Source organism: Nicotiana tomentosiformis, chromosome 12 (assembly GCF_000390325.3).
Source record: "Nicotiana tomentosiformis chromosome 12, ASM39032v3, whole genome shotgun sequence".
Classification (NCBI taxonomy): Eukaryota; Viridiplantae; Streptophyta; class Magnoliopsida; order Solanales; family Solanaceae; genus Nicotiana; species Nicotiana tomentosiformis.
Window position 1 is genome coordinate 72,778,220 of NC_090823.1, and position 18,837 is coordinate 72,797,056.

Sequence of the window (18,837 nt, forward strand, 5' to 3'; positions counted from 1 at the left end):
ATTGTAGTGAAATCCTATCCAAACATCACCTCTAGCCGAGCTCCACAACTTCAAATAATAAAAAATGACCAAACTCTCGAAATCATATGGTCTGCCCAGCGATTCTGCATTTGTAGTCCAAAATATCGCATCTGCGGCTCCGCTTCTACGGAGAAATTTTTGCTTCTTCGCATTCACTTAAAATCTTGACCCTTCGCATCTACGGTCCCTCATCCACATTTGCGGGATCGCTTCTGCACCTCCATCATCACAGATGCGGCATCGCATTTGCGCCAAAATTTTTGCATTTGCGGACACAGCTCCCAGGTCACCTCTTTCGCATCTGCGCACAAACTTTTTGCAGATGCGCCATCGCATCGCGCACCCCCCTCCGCAGGTGTGATTGCACCAGACCTGTCAACCATCAGGCAAGCTTAACCACCTTCTAAGTGGTCCAAAACCCACCTGAGCCCCTCGGAACCCCATCCAAATACACCAACCAATCCCAAAACATAACACGGACCTACTCGAGGCCTTAAATCATAAAACAATAACATCAAAATTACGAATCGCACCTCTATTCAAGACTAAGGAACTAATGAACTTTCAACTTCCAAAAACTCATGCCGAACCATATCAAATCAATTCGCAATGACCTCAAATTTTGTATACAAGTACCAAATAATACAACTACCTATTTCAACTGCCGGAATAGTAATCCGAACCTGATATCAATAAAGTCAACTCCGGGTCAAACCTTCAACTTTTCAACTTTCGCCAAATATAACCAAATCAATCTAGGAACCTCCAAATTCAAATTTGGACATACGCCTAAGTCCAAAATAACCATATGAACCTACTAGAACTATCAAAATACTATTCCAAGATCGTCTACATAAAAGTCAAACTCCGGTAAACTCTTACAGTTTAAGCCTCCAACTAAGGAACTAGGTGTCCCAATTCAATCCAAAATTCTCCCAAAATCAAACCAACCATCTCCGCAAGTCACATAATAAAAATTATACGTATCTAAAGCATCAAATAGGGGAAATGGGGCTAAAATACTCAAAATAACTGACTGAATCGTTACAATAGTGGATTTGGAAGCAAGGTAAGTCTCTTTCCTAATCTTGAAGAGGGAATTATCCTCGTAGGTATTTTAATTATTGTGTGCTATGTGTTATAGGTGCTATATACGTACGAGGTGACAAGAGTCCGTGCGTAACTAGATTTATATTTATGTCCGAGTAGATTTAGACCTACACCATGCCTTAACTATACTACTTGAATTGAACTTGTTGTTTGATTTCTTGAATTTATAACTGAGATTGAGACTAGAATTTATGTATTGACCGAGCCTCTTTACTTTGAATTTTTGTGGGATATGTGATGATCGGTAACAATTATGTTTTTCTCTTGCATTCCGATCCTCGTGTTATATTTATGTGATTGGTAGTTTCGTGTCTTCTCGACTCACACGTATCTTCGCGGGTGAAAAAGATTCTATATTCTTATGGAATCGGGTCGTTTGTCTCGGTAGTGTTGTGAAATATTCTTATGGGATCAGGTCGTTCAACTCGACAGTATTATAAAATATCATTATGAAATCGGCCCATTCACCTCGGCGGTGCTATGAAATAATATTATGGGATCGGGTTGTTCGTATCGGCGGTATTGTGTAATATTATTCTTATGGGATCATTTTGTTTGCCTTAGCAGACTCGTGCATGATATTCAATAGGGAGTCTGCGTACATATGTGTTTCCTGACTTGAGATTTGACATCGTACTTGATATTGGTTGTCCTTATTTTCTTGGTGGTAGTTTGTGGTATTTGATGATTTCGTAATTATTCTTACTTGAGAATTGTATTATTTACATCTATTTGTTTCATTGCTACTTGTTGTGTTTCGTACCTGTCTACTTTATGTACATTATTGCTGGATTACTAGTAAGTGTCGATGTCGACGCCTCGTCACTACTTCTTCGAGGTTAGACTAGATACTTACTGGGTACGCGTTGATTTACGGGCTCATACTATACTTTTGCACTAATTGTGCAGGTAATGAGACAGGTACTTCACGTTGTCACTCGGGCGCGTAGCCGCATTTGCTGGAAACTTAGTGGTGAGCTGTTTTTCATGCTTTGACCCACATTACCCGGAGTCTCCTTCCCCCTATGTCTATTTTATTCTATCTATTTTTATTCCAGACAGTAGTTATAGTGGTTTGTATATTCTACTAGATGCTCATAAACTTGTGACGCGGCATTTTGGGGATTTTTCGAAGATATTTATGGTTGTACCTAATACTTATTTCATTACGCGTTATGTTTTGTTCATACTTTGTGACTTAGTAGCAATGAGTGTATCCTACCATGGTTTCTAAACTAAATTTCACTTTATTAATAAAATTCTTTATTTTAAAAGTGTTATGAACGGATGATTGTGTTGGTGGTTTACCGTTGGCTTGCCTAACGGCAGCGGCGCCATCACGGCCTATGGTGGGAATTGGGTCGTCACATTGGCACTGGTGTGATTTTCTTATACTGTACCTGCTGTGATCGGTGACGTCTTAGTAAGAATTTTATTCTTCCTTTGCACAGCCTCAAAAGCTTTTTCCTGCATTCTAGCTTGTTCAATGGCATGACTCAAGGTGGTTAGTTTGAACATTTTGACAACATACTTAATTTCTTCTTTAAGGGTACCCATAAAACTAGAGAGAAAATGAGACTCATTCAAGGCTGGATTTCTAAGTATCATTTGAGCCTTCAGATCCTCGAACTTTGCCAAATATTCATCGACAGTGCATGTTTGTACTAGCTTATTGAATTCCTCCACTATATCTTCCATCAACACCACATCAAATCGTTTACATAATTCTTCTTTAAATTCAGTCCAAGTTACCACTCCATTACTTAAGGTATATAAATTGTACCAAATTTCTGTTATCCCATTCAGGTAAAGAGCGTCTGCTTCAGCCTTCTGATTTTTAGCAGTTTTATATAGATTAAAATACCTTTCACACTTTCTAGTCCATACCTTGGGTTCGTGGCCTTCGAAGCTTTGTAGTTCCCATTTAAGAGGTGGAATTGGTAATCCTTATCTGAGAAGCCTCACATCTAGTGCTAGTATCGGCAGCAACCCATCTCCAACTAGATTAGCATTCGCAGGTCCTCAAATTTGCCTTATTTCTGGTGCCGTCTAGCAATCTAAAATGAGCTCCAAAGTTCTCTGACTGCTGCCCACTTGTGTCTGACTCATTTCCCTTTAACTATTGCTCAGCTCTTCTATCACTTCATCGTGCTTGTCTATCCTCTCGTCCATGGTTTTCATCCTCGTCTCTTCCACCATAGCTTCTCACACAGGTCGCAGATTCGAGGCTCTGATACCAAATGTCACGTTCTAAAACAAAATTAAAGAGAATAACAGATTTTGGGATGATTTTCTAAAAACATTTATAAACGAATTGTAAATTCAAATTACAATCTAAATGAAACCAAAGTAACAAAAATGAAAAATAATTTCCAGCTGAGACTCCATTGGTATGCTAAGAATCTGCAGAGGAACAAAAGGTAGAAAGGATCATCAGAAGAAGAAGAAGAGGAGGAGGAGGAGGAGGAGGAGGAAGAAGAAGAAGAAGAAGAAGAAGAAGAAGAAGAAGAAGAAGAAGAAGAGGAGGAGGAGGAGGAGGAGGAGGAGGAGGAGGAGGAAGAAGAAGAAGAAGAAGAAGAAGAAGAAGAAGAAGAAGGAGGAGGAGGAGGAGGAGGAGGAGGAGGAGGAGATGATGTGATAGAGTAAGAGAAGAATATACATTCTCAGGTCCTCAAATTTGCCTTGTTTCTGGTGCCGTCAAGCGATCTAAAATGAGCTCCAAAGTTCCTTGAATGCTGCCCACTTGTGTCTGACTCATTTCCCTTTGACTATTGCTCAGCTCTTCTAGCACTTCATCGTGCTTGTCTATCCTCTCGTCCATGGTTTTCATCATCGTCTCTTCCACCATAGCTTCTCACACAGGTCGCAGATTCGAGGCTCTGATACCAAATGTCACGTTCTAAAATAAAATTAAAGAGAATAACATATTTTGGGATGATTTTCTAGATTTTTTTATAAACGAATTGTAAATTCAAATTACAATCTAAATGAAACCAAAGTAACAAAAATGAAAAATAATTTCCAGCTGAGACTCTATTGGTATACTAAGAATCTGCAGAGGAACAAAAGGTAGAAAGGATCATCATCATCATCATCATCATCATCAGAAGAAGAAGAAGAAGAAGAAGAAGAATAGGAAGAAAAAGAGGAAGAAGAGGAAGAAGAGGAGGAAAAAGATGAGGAAGATGAGGAAGAAGAGGAAGAAGATGAGGAAGAAGAAGAGGAGGAGGAGATGATGTGACAGAGTAAGAGAAGAATATACCAGAATTTTCGTGAATGACCCACCCTTCTGTCTCAGTTGGATGGTTTTGTAACATAATTGAAAGTGCCAGCTGGCGGAATCTGAACCCTTTATGCTTATTTATTCTAGTTTAATCTCACCCATCTATTTAATGATGTCCCTGTTATCCCTTCTCGGGTTTGAGTCTCAGTAACTACAATTTAAGTTTCAGCTCATGATAGGAAGGTTTCAGCTTTATGAACCAGCAAAGCAACAACAAAAATCAACATTTATCATTTTTCTCCGGACAAACTTTTTGTTGCTCCGGCAGCATCTTTAATGCTATTTTGACAAAATAGGTGTAGAGATGGAACAGAAAAGAAAAGAAGTAAAGCATTTGGGTTTTGCCGGAAAAAGTTTCCGCTAAAAGACTGCCAAATAAATGCTTTTCTGGTAAATTATTTTCACATAAATTTATTTATGAAAAATTAAAATTTAAGATGTAGGAAAAGAAATCAAGTGGATCTTAATTTGAGATTTGACCATGGATGAATATCACTATAGAGAGGAAATCTTTTGATTGTGTATATATGTGTTTCATGAAGGTCAAATCAATTTAAAGAGATAAAAGATGGTGAGACGTTGGAGATTAAGAACATGAAGCATAAGAGTTCTCACATGGTGTGGAATGAAAAAGGTTAAGTGGGTCACTAATGTTGACATTCAAGTTCAATAATTTAAATATTTTGATGGAAAAATTCTATTAGAGAGAATGAAAGTGAAGCAAATAGAATTTGGTGAGATAGATATTAGAATATGGAATGGACTTTTGGTGTTTCATTGTGGTATATGGGTGTTGGTGGGTGATATGGAAGAGGGAGAAAGGTGATGGAAGATAAAGTGTAAAGAATGCAGAAGAAAAAAAAAAGAAAAAAGGAGAGAGAGTAAGAAAATTAGGTGTCATCTACTTTGAGCAAGAATAAGGGGTAAAAGGACGTCCGTAAAGTAAACTTCAACCGTGTAATTTTGGGACAAATTTGTATTTTCCCTTTTATTTAAAATATTTTATAACAGGTATCCCATCGATTATTCTATTGTATACCTTCTACTTTCCACCAACACAAAATGCTGGATAACTATGTGGTTGGGCAAATGGGAAGAAATCAACCGAATAATATTATCTGACCTGGAGAACTTCAAAAAGTAACTTTTTTTTTTTTAAATGTGGGAGACTCAAACAACTGAAGTTCACCTTGAAACATTGTCTTGAAGTTCATCTCTGGGCATTTAGCAGCTGAAGAAAGCAAATAAACAAAAAATTTACTCTGCCTTTACATATTTACACCACCGTGGCTTCTTCTTTAGTGTTCTTCGTCTCTCCAAACTTGCCGAAGCAGCTGATATCTAACAATATTCCTGTCACCCTTTCCCTTGGAGACCAAGTTCAACTTTGCTAGATTAGGAGAACCCCGGAATCTATCAGCTACTATTGAAGTCAATGGCGAATCCAATTCATCAAGCTCATCATCGCTGGTGTATGATTTCTTGAGTACTGATGAACCGCTTCGTTGTAAAGATTGGTTTCCTGTCTCCCCAAGAAAGGTTATAATGGACCTGACCGAAGGGGGTAAATATGATGTAGGAGACGCAGTGCATGGGACAGTCGAGACAGGCTCTTCAGGAGCATCTACCGCATCCTCCTAGATTAAGAAAAGAACATTCATGAGAAAACTGGTCTCTCAGTAAACTGGAAGCTGGAAAAGTTTCAATCAAAAGCATTAAATGAAATTGCAATGAGATAAGCAAAAACTCCAAAACTTCAAGCAAACACAACTAACATGCACTTGAACGGACTACCAACCTGAGAATCCAGTGCCCTGAGGACATCGGGTGGAACTGGGATCGGACAGAACTCATCTGGAACAAAACCATTGAGAACCCTCCTGATCAAAGTTGGACCAAGTATAGGACAAACCTTCAAACAGCACAGTAAGAACAAACTTAGAATGTAGCTTGAAACGCATCAATCAATGTTAATGCTGACGGACTCACCTCTTTTCTTGTTTGTGGATCAGCAAGCATTTCAAAGGGAAGCATCATTAGATCACTTAGAGCATTGAGGAGACGGAAAGGCTTGGCAGGACCTGGTGCCTTTTCATGAACAAGATCCTCACTGTCACCTGAGAAATCATTGTCTTCAATTCCAAAGAGATTAGATAGCCATCTAGACCAATCCCCAATCTGCCAACAAGAAGTAATAAACCATGCTTATACACTATTCAAAAGCCAGTTCTTATTAATAGTTCTGGCATTGTCTAAGAAAAGGTGCAAAATCTCAAGCTTCCTTAACTATTTAATTTATTTATTTTTGATCAATTCCACAATTATTTAATTTATCACATGGAAAACGGCAACTAATCCTTATTTTAACCCGTTTTACATATGAAATTGATGCATATTTATGTTGCCTTACTGATTTGCTTTGCCGTCTCAGTGTAGGCAAGAAAATCTCTTAACATCTTTGGAGAACCTATTTGCTGGACTCTGTCAATAAGCATCTTGTTTTAAAAATATCTAGCTGAAGTATTGAGTCTATGTTAGGTTTCAAAATTCCACTAATTCAAGTGAAAGGAAGATTTTTCCCCCAACTCTGAAGAACGCCTCTATTGGGTAAGAAGAATAACATTGAGGATAATATCAGCATCTCAGATGGAATTACTCATTGAATGTTAACCCATCTTACATATGAAAGTGAGGCCCATTTATGTTGCCTTACTGAGGCTTGCATCTATGTAAAAGCAGCCAATCCGTTAACATCTTTGGGCAAAACTATTTGCAAATCAATAAGACCTCTCTCATTGAGCCTTTTGCTTAAGACATCTATCACGAGTAAGAGTCTCTGATAGATTTCCAATACAGGTAGATTTGTTTTTCTTTTTTGGGGGCCAACTTTGAGGAGATCTCATATTGGGTAAGAAGAATGACATATCAGTAATGCACTACTGAAATAAGCTGAAAACCATTGAAGCTTGACAACTCACAGCATTTTTAAGTTGTGCACCAGACCCAAAGCTTGATTTCCCCGCAGGGACTGGGAGAACCTTAGAATCACAAATGGGATCTGACACTGGATCTGTTGGCATTTCTTCAGCTGATTCACGAAGGATTGCATTGAACATGGCCACATCCAATCTACTCACCAACTGTTCCATTACCTATTACAACCCATAAACAAAGAGCTCAACAGTAAGAGCCAAGCAGCAGAATTGAGAAAGCAGTTATGAAAAGCTTGTTCAATGTTGCACGCGTCCAAACAAAGTAGTCCTAGTAACAAAAGTATAGCTTCTCATTTAACCGCAAAAACAGAAATTCCCTATTAACAATAATAACACCAAAATGCACATGTTCATACACAGGAAAAATGCTATTTCCATTAGAGACAATGCAGTGGAATGACTTAAGCCAGTTTCTAGTACATGTTCAAATAAGCCCTTCAAAGGAAGTGCACAATTAATCTGTCGAATGGGGGTGAGTGTGCAATCAACTTACCAATCTAGCCAGCAACGGCAAGCAGCCACACTCATGTCCTCCTGCCCTGACAGGGCAAAGCCTTTCACAGGCATCTTTGAAAGCCTTCTTCCAGAGCTCAATGGAGAAATTACCTTGCTCTTGATCTCCCAAACTACACCTACGCCCATAGGTTTTTTTAACACTTGTGCTCATTGATCTTCCACCAGAGTTTGCAGCTGTGTTTTGCATATGCGGAGTCAAAGTCTACAGGTCATAAAAACAAAATAAGTCACAGCAGCAATGTAGAAAAAGAAACATTATTCATTGAATCAAGAAACAGAAAGAGAGCAGCAGAAGCAAATTTTAGGATCAACCTGCCACCACACAGACTCAACAATGCGGGAGAAAATCCAAGCTTCGACTTGTTCCAAAGCAAGCATAAATGTTTCGGTATCCTCCCAGTCACCAAGTTCATCTGTTAGACTATTGTTGAGGTCTTTATTGGAAGAAAACTCATTCCTTTTTTTCAACGATCTTCCGTTTAAACTAGATTTGCCCCTATTGCTCTCTGCATATGATCTATCACCTTCTTTCCTTCCTCCAGCAGCTTGGCTAACAATTGCTCTCAACATGACTGAATTTGACAACCAAAAAGTCAACCTGTAAATCAAGAAACAGACAGTTGACATTTCTTCTGTGGTACAGAAGGGCAAGCACTTTCATCCCTCTATGCCTATTGCAGCTCATTAATGAAACTATCTTTATTCCATAGAAAAGCTAATTAATAACTGATAATGCAGTAGGATGACGAGACACCTGAATTTTGACAATCATGATTTCTGGGGAGACCCACCCATCATTATCGTTTCCATTTTTATTCCCGAGACAAAAGAAATTTGATATCTTTGACTAGTAACTGTATTAAGACACCTGAATTTTGATGTCAAGGCTTCTAGAGCTTTTACTTTTATTATTATTTCTTATAAAGTAAGATAATCAGGGCTTCTAGAATTATTCTTTCTTGAAAATATCTAGCACCCAACCCTCTCCCAAAACGAAATAAAAAATCAGGCAGTCGTCAGTCAGGTCCAGTGAGCAAATATGGTGATTAGCCTCATCAAAAGCTTCTCATTTAAGAAAGAAAAACATATCAGCACCCTTATCCAACATATTTATTCAGATATCAAAACAGTTTCTCCATTTCATTGACTTTTGTTACTGCCAGATTGTTTTAAGGCTTTACTTTGATGCTGAACTACTATTGGTGATAAATAATAGCGTTCAAGCCAATACAAAAGAATTAAGAATGCACTTCTCAAAGACAAAAAGGAGACTTGTACCAAGTTCTTTTACGTATTTGAAGATCACATACCTTGGAACATCATTTCCACAAGCTTTTGAAACCAAAACTAAACCTGAAACAGCAGCTCTTGCAGCACCAGCCTGTTTAGCTCGGGATTTTGCTGTACAAGCATGAGCATAAAATCGAGAAAGGCGCCGCGCTGGAGCATGGACCTTGTGTGCAGAACTTCCATGCTCAGCCACTACTGAATAAAGGCTAACCTCAACAGCTGCGGCTTCCCTTAATTCTTCCTCAAGTGTCTCAATTCTTGCCTTCCATTCATTTCTCCGGTCAGGAGATCCATTCATTGGTTTGTTACCTTTACCATAAGAACGAGCATCTTCCGAAACATGCAGTTTTGTTGCCTTTTCTGGATTCTGGCTGCTACCAGGAAGCCCGCTTCTGTTAGGTAAGTCAGTCAACTGATGAGACTTCACATGCTTCGATTTACCATTGGTGATGCTAGATCCCTGCAATCCAAGCACTTTATTCGAATTAAGAGCATCACCCTTCATAGTGCTGCGTTTCCTGCTGATTTCTGATTTGATTTCTGAAAAATGAGGAATCTCCTTCAAGATCTCATCCTCCTCAATCTCTAGATACTCCATTTCTTTTCCATTCACCACACCAACATGTGAATCTTTGAGTGCATTACTTTCAACATGGACCTTCGGTTTATCTTGGAAGTCTTGACGGCGATCAGAATTGGAACTGGCTGGCCTAGAGCTACCCTCAATAGATGCATCGAGATGGTCGATGGTGGATGGAAATCTATGGCCGCGACCATTTTCTGCTGAGACTTTGACATCATCTTTAGGAAGGCCTTTCTTGTCAGCAATATCTTCCTGAACATCATGCATCAGAATTTGCTGCTCGAGGACTGTCTCAGAGCTACTTGCCTTCCCATATTTACCTCCAAAATAATGGAATGAGGAAGAAGATCCTGTTAATTGAGAAGCAGGCTTCTTCTGTATTGACGTCATACTTCTTTCAGAAAATTTAGACAAAGAAGTGGCATTGTTCACTGAGTGCTCTCTGTTTAAAGATAAGCCGCCTGACAACTCTGGAGCTACATTACTAGCTGGTTTTCTAGAACTTCTTTTGGTAGAATCCATGAGCATTGCTGCAGAGTCCAGTCCAAAAAGTAGATCAGGTTCTGGATCGTCCCTCAGCAAGTTTTCAATTATGGATTCATGTGCAATCTACAGGTAGTCATGGTATAACGTTACTAAACAAACTGCCCTGACATACAGACATATGTAGTAGAACAAACCATACAACCTACAATACATCAGATTGAAACATAGAATGCTTCTACAGGTTTTCCATATAGTCTATTATCAAAGGGGAGTAGACTAGTAGGCAAGCAACTGCCGTACCGACTTCTACGTATAGCAAAACACTTATTAGTCAATATAGAAGGTGAATCCAAGACCCTACTAAATCAGTCATGGGGCAGTCAAGGAAAAAGAACAAGCTATTATCACCTAACACAAGTAAAGTAGAAACATGTTTCAAGCTCGAATTGCAAAGAATATTTTCAACTCCGTGGATATAGCCAAAATTCAAGAAATGACAATTTACAGTGTTATCTCTAGAGGCAGTACGCCGAAAAGGATGAGTCTAACGGCCTGTTAGGCTTGGATTATGAAAATTGTTCCTGAAGTAGGCATAATTATTGATTGTCATTTTTAATGACTGAATGAAACTGAGTAAATCAAACAAACCAATTAAGTTAGACGACATATTTTTTTTCTTTATAAGGAATTAGAAGACATAATCCAAACCAAAATGGCTAAATGGCCATTTTTAGTTTCTTGACGATGAAGTAATCATAAAAGTTTTGCAGAGGAACAGGAATGACAAAGAGAATATAAGTATTACAACTACCTTCCCTTGTTGAGATGGTGAAGCCTCAGAAACATTTTGTGATGAATGTGGTGACTCATCATCAGTAAAAGATGCAATCTCACTCTCATCATCATTTTTCTCATTCACCGAATCTGCAACAGATCCTTGCCCATCCTGTTCTATGGATAGACGTTGCTTCCCTATGCTAACATTAGGGGATGAATTTGAGCTACTCCTGTTATCAGCAGGATGTATGTTAACAAATAGAGCTGGTTGCTCAGAGTTCTTAGAACTCTTCTTGCAGTTGAGTGGAGTGTAAATGGATACAATCTCCTCGAGCAGTCCAAAATCCGCAAGATTTATTACAGACGTCCCCAAAAGTTGGCCTTTGGTTGTCTTATCCTTACGAAGCTCATACAGATAAAAGTCCAAGAAATTCTTCTGGAATTTGTCATTGGCCTTCTTTTCTCGACATAAAGTTAATGGAAGTGTGAAAAACTCCCTGAATTCAATGTTGGTATCCCCGACACTAGACACGATAGACCCAGAGTTCTGACCATCATTTTCCCATAGAAGTAACACAGACTGAACAGACTTCAGGGACTGTGATGGAGGCCAAGGCTTAATCTCGTCTACCTGAATAACGTACTCAACTTGCACAGAAGCACCCTTTTTGTGCCTTGACCTCAGCCCAAGAACCATTGCTTCAATTAAAATACAAGGCTGTTTGGTAGACAATGTTGAATTAGCTAGAATCAATTCAAAGGCAAGTAAAACCAAAACTTACTTTAAAGTCAAGAAATATAACACAATCCATGTTAGAAAATGACAACCTTGTACAATGTAAATGGAAGGTACTATATGACAGGGAACAAAAAGAGTGCAACCATGTATGTAATAAGACACATACTCTCAAATCAACAGCTTACCTAAAATCCATATATTAGATTGGTGAAGAAAATGGCAGCCAAAATTGATAACCTATTAAAAAAAATTATACAATTTCTCCATAAAAGGAATAAAAAAGGTTCTTAAGAGCAAAACCAAACATATTAAAATGCAGTTTGGGTATTTCCTAATCACTCGTTCAGTTAATCTTTCAATCAACAAAAGTCAAAAAGAAAGAGACCCTTTTGATATCTTATAATCAAAAGCACAAACTCACCACTTACAACAATGGAACTAACAAGAGAGTACAATTTGATTAGAAACATCTAAAGAACCACAATTGCATGATCCAATTAATGAGTTCTTTTCCAACTATAGAAGTAAAGAGCAACATTCTGGTATTTTTACCTACACCGCTTTGAGGACAATAAACACAACTCAAATGTACTAAAAACTTGATCCTTTTTTGCTTTTTAGATCTTCTTAGTCACTTTTTGCTTGTGGGTATGTTTGTAGAGAAAGTAAAGGTGAAAACTTTAATGGGAAAAGGAGAAAGATCTGTAATAATAATATTGAAGAAGATGCTAGGCGTGTATATATTAGTATATATTATTTGGAAGTTTACAAGTCTACTTCACTCACTTTCAAAAGAGTTTTTTATATTCTTCTCGCATGCTTTTTTTTATCTTTTAAAAAGATTCCTTAAATTATTTAGCTCTCTGGATTTATTGCAGGGTTACAGAGTGATCTGTTTCATTTTGTTTCTTTTTTCTTTTGTTTTTTTTAAAAAGTAAAATACATCAGTCCGGAAAATGGATACAGACAAACCAAAGACTTTTTTCTTTTTTGCATAGTTCTTACTTTAAACTTACAAAATTTATTGTGAATAAAATAAGCATGCAAGCAGATAAATTTACACTTACACTTAGGTGAAAATCATACTCGGTATCAATTTATGACATTGTGCTTATCGATGATCTGCTTTTGAAGTTAAATTAGACTAAACTATTTTTTAATGAATGTTAAATATTCTAAAATTATATGAAAAGTAATAATATCGCCATAAATTATATTTTTTTCATTATCAAATAAGAAAATAATACACCTAAAATGTTGGTCGAAAATTTGTAAAAAATAATCTTAAGGAGCAAAAAGCAATAAAACATCAAGCACTTTGGGACAAAGACTGCTATATATATATATACGGTTATATATTTAAATTATCTAATTGTGTGATATCAAAAGCCATTATCATAAAGTTTGACTTGTAATCCTCTTATAAATGCACCAAAGAAAAAGGGAACAGTGTCATTGATGAAATATAAGGCAGATCTAACCATGTTACTTGGCAATTTAAAGAACAAAAAATGGTTTGAGTAAAAGAAAAAAAGAAACCCGAACAACATACAATCAAACCAGCAACTTCGATTGAGAAAATTGAAGTTGTAGGAGGTGGAAAGTTGGGTTTCAACTAAAATCGTTGAATATTCATATGAAGTAACATGCACATTACCTCTGTATAACAATAGTGTGCATGTTTTGTACACTTCTACTAATTTCTCATATATTTGTTGCTTTTATTATCATACCTATCAAGTAACTTTGCCTATTAATGATTTTGCTTCTGCTCTATTGAACCGTAATCTAACAATTTGTGTCTATATTAAATTTGAACCATTATATTTGAAACTTCTCTGAGCCGAGAGTTTCCCGGAAACATCTATGCCTTTTAAAGAGGCCTACGTACACTCTACCTTATCCAAATCCCACTTATCGAACTGCACTGGGTCTGTTGTTGTTGTATATTTGAAATTAATTTCAACTTAATTAATTATTGGGCCAAAAAGTCCCTGTGTGCAAAGGAAAAGGTACATTCTTGTAGAAGGAGATTTTTTAGTTCCTATATAATATTTCAAACTTATATATTCGGTGTCTAAAGTTTGCTATTTATCAAAATTAATTTGATTTTTTCTACAAATTGTATACATTCTCTGTTAAAAGGCTCTCAATCCATTATTAGTGTTTTTAAATCAAGTGATTTAGTTACCCAATTTTTCTTTATTTTCTCTCCATCTTTTTCTGTCGCCTCTTTCACTCTTCTGATGTCATCTCTCCGTCTTCTTCTACCATCATCTCTCCTCTCTCCCTCTTTTTCTGTTGAAATAGCTTTGTTTTCTCCATATTCGTGGCAGCAATGGTGAGACGGAGGTAATTGTTGGTCTTGAATTAGCAACTATCTTCGTAAACAACAATTTTGATAACAACTGGCGAATCTATATATATTTGAGGGACATAGTCCGGTGATGTGACACTCTCCTAAGCCACGGTTTCAACTTATCTTTTTTCTCAACTTTTCTTTTTTCTCAGCTTTTTACCTTTTCTCAATTATTTTGCCTCTTTCCTCTTTGTTTCAGTTTTTTTGGCCTTTTGGTTAAACACTTAAAAGTCACGCCCCTTCATTAACCATTTTTATTAAACTTCCCTCTATTAATCATTATCTTAATTAAGAAGAAGCAAAACGTTTCATAAGAGCCCAACCGTCACATAGTTCAAAAGTCTTTTGCCTGAATAAGTAAGAAAAAAGTCAAACTCGAGTTTGGTCTTTCAATATTGGACAAACAACTTTTCTGCCGTTAAAGCTATTTTTCCTCAACCGTGAAAGATGGATTCAATGTATCACAGGTTTTTATTGAAATATTTTTCCTTCTACCACTTTCTATATATCGTAAAAGAGGTCAATTTTCTCAATCATCATAAAAATATTATATGTTGTCTATGCTGCTTCTATTGTGTTGCTAACTCGACATATCTTCTGATCATTAATAATGAATTTTTATATTGAAAAGTAAATCCTTAAACTTAACTTTCAATCGTGTGTACAATTTGCTAAATAGTTAAAAAAGCCAAAAGGACTTGGAAAATGAACAATGTAATATTATTGTTTTTGATAAATTCAAAGATTGGTAGATTTTTTTTTTTGGTTTAACAATAAGAATAAATATGTGATTTTACTGAACTTCAACTGTTTGAAACTTGATAAATCAGTAAATTATTATGGCTATATATACTAACAGTTCTACTTCCCTTAACTTTTTGCACAGAGAAAAAAAATTGCAACTCAAATATATAGTTTCAACTAACAGGGAAAACCTTCGTAAATTAAAGTTACGTGTTGCAAATTTCAAAATGCCTTTGTTTGCATGATGCATTATGTGTTGTCGAGTGATACACATACTCAAATTTAAGTGCATGTATTTTGAACCAAGTAGTGTATACAAGATACTTCTCTAATGTATTTCTACTTGTAGGCTCGTCCTGATGGGATAGATGAGCCATTTGCATGGCATAAACAAATAATTTTGAGAAAGCTATGTATGTAAGAGATGTTATTTGGTCAAATTATATTGTAACTTTTATTTCCTTTTTTCCTATTTTTGTAAGATTTAATACAATTTTGAGTTCGTACATATAATATTATTTTCAGAGTGGAGTACATTACATATATATATATATATGTCTTTGCCTGAAAACTCTTCATGTTTCCAAGCAAAGAGGGGCAGCTGTGAGCACCTAATCTTTTACCATACTTGTGATTTTTTTAACACTTTTTAGTATGTAAATAATTTTAAGTTTAATCTACATATTTTAACCTTAACTTCATTTTTAGTAGGTTTTATTTAAGAAAATTAAAAATCACAAAAATTATATGTTCTTGATTTTAAAATATTTAACTAGTATTTTTATTTTACACTCTTAAAAAAAAATATTAATTAAAGCAAGAGTCAATGAGTCATTTCCATGTGGCAAGATTCTTCCTTATCTTTTGTAACAAACTCACATGCTCTCTCTCAAAAAATGCACATGCCCATACACACTCTTTTTCTTGGCCACCAATTAATCCTTATACCTAGACCTATATATTTTCCACTCATCCACACTTTAGGGGGAGAGAGACGGAAATAGGAGGATAAATAGTGAGAAATAGAGTGGAAAAAAGGGCACAAAAAGAGGGCAGAAAATAGATCCCCCTTGAGAATAAAGAAAGACCCTAGCCGCCCCAGTTAGAAGAATGCTCTAAAATTCCTCACGCACGCTTTCTCTTCTCATCTCTCTCTGAATTCATAGACACTCACACACATAGTACTCATTCATCCTCTCACTGATCGTCGCATATTCACTCTCTCATTTCACTCATTTGATGCATTAAAAACGAAATTAGAAGTTTCGAAATCTAGAAACAAAAGCTTCTGAAAAACAAGAAGAAATAGAATTTTTAAAGCTCTAAATACTCGTTTCTGATTTGCAAAAGGTTTTGAAGTTGATCTCACTGTTGTTTCATCGTTGATGTGCTGTTTCTGCTGTGCAAGCTTCATCCTCTAGTTTCTTTAGATCCTTACTCGGTCCATTCCTGTTGCATTTGTGCAGTTAGGTATGTAAATCCTCGCATGTTCTCTTCTATTTTGAGTTTATGAATAAAAATTGATGTGTTCGTGTTGAATTCGTGTTTGACTTTAGGTCCGGTTGCCTAAGCCTCAAATTCTTCTTGTCTTCCCTTTCCTGTTCAATATTTAATGCCGAATATTCTTACATTAATTGTTCAAGTTATCAGATAGTTATTGATTAGAATTGAAGGAATTGGAACTCTGTTTGATGTTTAGGAATTTATGAGGTTTGATTGCAATTCGTTTGAACTCATGTGGTTGTTTGTTGTTAGAGAATATATCTCACAGATTTAGATTCCATTCAAGTCATTTGAATCATTCAGTTTAGTCCCTGTGGTACTGTAGAAGCTGCGGAATTTCTGGATTTTTATCTTATAATGACTTGATAATGTAGGCCTAACCATTTGCAATATGTACAGTTTGTATTCTTGATGTGAGTTACTCGGGCAAGTATACAGGTTTCTTTGTTGCATGCTAAGAACAATTAAAATAAATAATCTCCGTCGATGGCTGATAGTGTAATGCTTTCTGCGAAATTGAGTTTGAGTTAATGAACTAGCCATATAAGCTGTTTATTCATATGTTGATATTTAGAACTTTGTGTAACTGTTGCTGATTTGTATTTGATGTTGAAATGCAAAAATGTTAAGAGAGGCGTTAACAGAGTTATTGGGCTACTGTCTTTAAAAATATTTAAGCCCGAAAGCTTGCCTAGAAGAGATTTGTGTGGGGCTCAATTTCTTTCATTAATTTAGGTCATTGTTTATAGCATAGTGAATCTGGCTTTCAAGTGAACTCCAATGCAACAAAGGTCCAAAAATTAGAATCAATTAATACTTGTACACTTACCCACAAGTGATTTCCATAATTTGTGACCACCACAACAAATTTCATATTAGCCTAGGACAATAATTTATGAACACGCGCTAGTTGCTTTAGGCCCGATTAATAAATTATTATGACTATGGGTACGGTTCCCTTGGCATGGTAACGATACGTAAATCCCATTCGGGTGTGCATTTCATGTGACCCGACCATAACTTCTAACAATAATAAAAATAAATATGTCGTCAATCGCGGGTGCATTTTATGTGGTGCGGTTTGCGACGTGTGCCAAAACGACAAGTGTACGTCATCGTGACTTGTTCCAGAGATAATTCCATAAATAATTAAAAGCGATTTAGAAGATAAAAATGCACACTAGGTTTTAAAACATGTATTAAATCAGATAATTAAGCCAATTATTAATAGTTGAGCGACCGTGCTAAAACCACGGAACTCGGGAGTGCTTCACACCTTCTCCCGGGTTAACAGAATTCCTTACCCGATCTTTTGTGTTCGCATACCATAAATAGAGTCAAATTTTCTCGATTTATAAAAATAAACCGGTGACTTGGGACACCATAACTTATTCCAAGTGGCGACTCTGATTTTAATAAATAATCCCATTTCAATTAATGTCACTTTAATTGGAAAAACTCCCTTATCCCCTATCCCACTGCGGAAAAAGGAGGTGTGACAGCTCTAGCGACTCTGCTGGGGATCGAACCCAGAATCTCTGGTTCAGGGTTCAGAATTCGAGCTTAGAATAACTGTTATACTTGGTTTTTATCTATTATCTGATTTTTACGTGTTTGAGCCTAATGTGCTAAATGCCGCTTTTTACCGCTTTGATATTGTTTGAACTGTATATAAACTGCTACGAAACCCTCCTTCTCTCTGAGTCTTCTAAATCTTCTGAGGAGCGTGCGCTTCGCGTGGCTTCTTTTCTGTTAGAGTCATATCCTAATTTTAAAACGAGGTTCGGACAAGTTGCAAAGCCGGTGAAGCTTCTGTATTCTCGGTACGCTGCCCCCCTCGGCTCGAGTTGTCCGCTCGGGTAAGCCAGGTCTAGAACAATACACCCAGGATTTAAAACTTAGAATAACACAACCTCATGCCGGATCTCTAGTAGGCACGCTTGCTTGCATCACGTGCATTTGACTTAGGGGACTCAACATAGGGGTTGGGTCCGTTTAGGATAGGTGTACCCGAAAATCAAAAGACCATCCTAATGCATTCTTTACGTGCTACTTGTGCATTAATTTCCTTGGCTTGTATGTTGACCGGGTTCTAGAGTAAGGAAAGAAAATTAAGAAAAAAAGAAAAAGAAAAACCAAGAGTGAGGTAGGATAGAAAAATGCCCGGTTTTGATAATCCCAATATTCAAAAATCTCGTTACTCTGCCAAAGTTTCAAAAAAAAAATCATTTCAAAACAAATCATATTTTTCTGCGCATCAAATTGACCGAACTACGCGGGTTTGATTCTCACCGGATGTGAGATACGTAGGCAACCCTCATCGGGTCCGGCCCCGTTTTTGCAAAAATAACCAGAAAATATAAAAATGCATCATTTTGTCATAAATAAATTTAGGGGATGTCACTTTCTGTCCAAATAGCCAGAAACGTCCCG

General features: G+C 36.7%; 1 protein-coding gene across 2 annotated transcripts; it reads right to left on the reverse strand.

The window, feature by feature from the left end:
* Positions 1-5,546: 5,546 nt before the first annotated feature.
* On the reverse strand, positions 5,547-12,517 carry LOC104108475 (uncharacterized). 2 transcript variants are annotated; one of them, XM_009617513.4, is made up of 9 exons: positions 12,351-12,517; positions 11,094-11,777; positions 9,234-10,405; positions 8,236-8,521; positions 7,901-8,125; positions 7,393-7,566; positions 6,404-6,592; positions 6,213-6,326; positions 5,547-6,051 (listed from the first exon to the last, which is right to left on the reverse strand). In XM_009617513.4, exons 2-9 carry the CDS (start codon positions 11,754-11,756, stop codon positions 5,713-5,715), a joined length of 3,162 nt encoding a protein of 1,053 aa, XP_009615808.1. In that variant the 5' UTR covers positions 11,757-11,777; positions 12,351-12,517; the 3' UTR covers positions 5,547-5,712. The 2 variants fall into 2 exon arrangements, with proteins under 2 accessions (XP_009615808.1, XP_009615810.1); XM_009617515.4 differs by having other exon boundaries at positions 12,220-12,351.
* Between the last annotated feature and the right edge of the window lie 6,320 nt (positions 12,518-18,837).

What these genes read in the sequence shown, in the direction of transcription:
- LOC104108475 (XM_009617513.4), bottom strand. Translation starts at nt 11,756, where the DNA reads ATGGTTCTTGGGCTGAGGTCAAGGCACAAAAAGGGTGCTTCTGTGCAA. An exon ending in GTGCACAACTTAAAAATGCT is followed by an intron (nt 6,593 to 7,392) that starts GTGAGTTGTCAA and finishes TCTTGTTGGCAG; the next exon opens with ATTGGGGATTGGTCTAGATG. An exon ending in ATCCACAAACAAGAAAAGAG is followed by an intron (nt 6,327 to 6,403) that starts GTGAGTCCGTCA and finishes TGCTGTTTGAAG; the next exon opens with GTTTGTCCTATACTTGGTCC.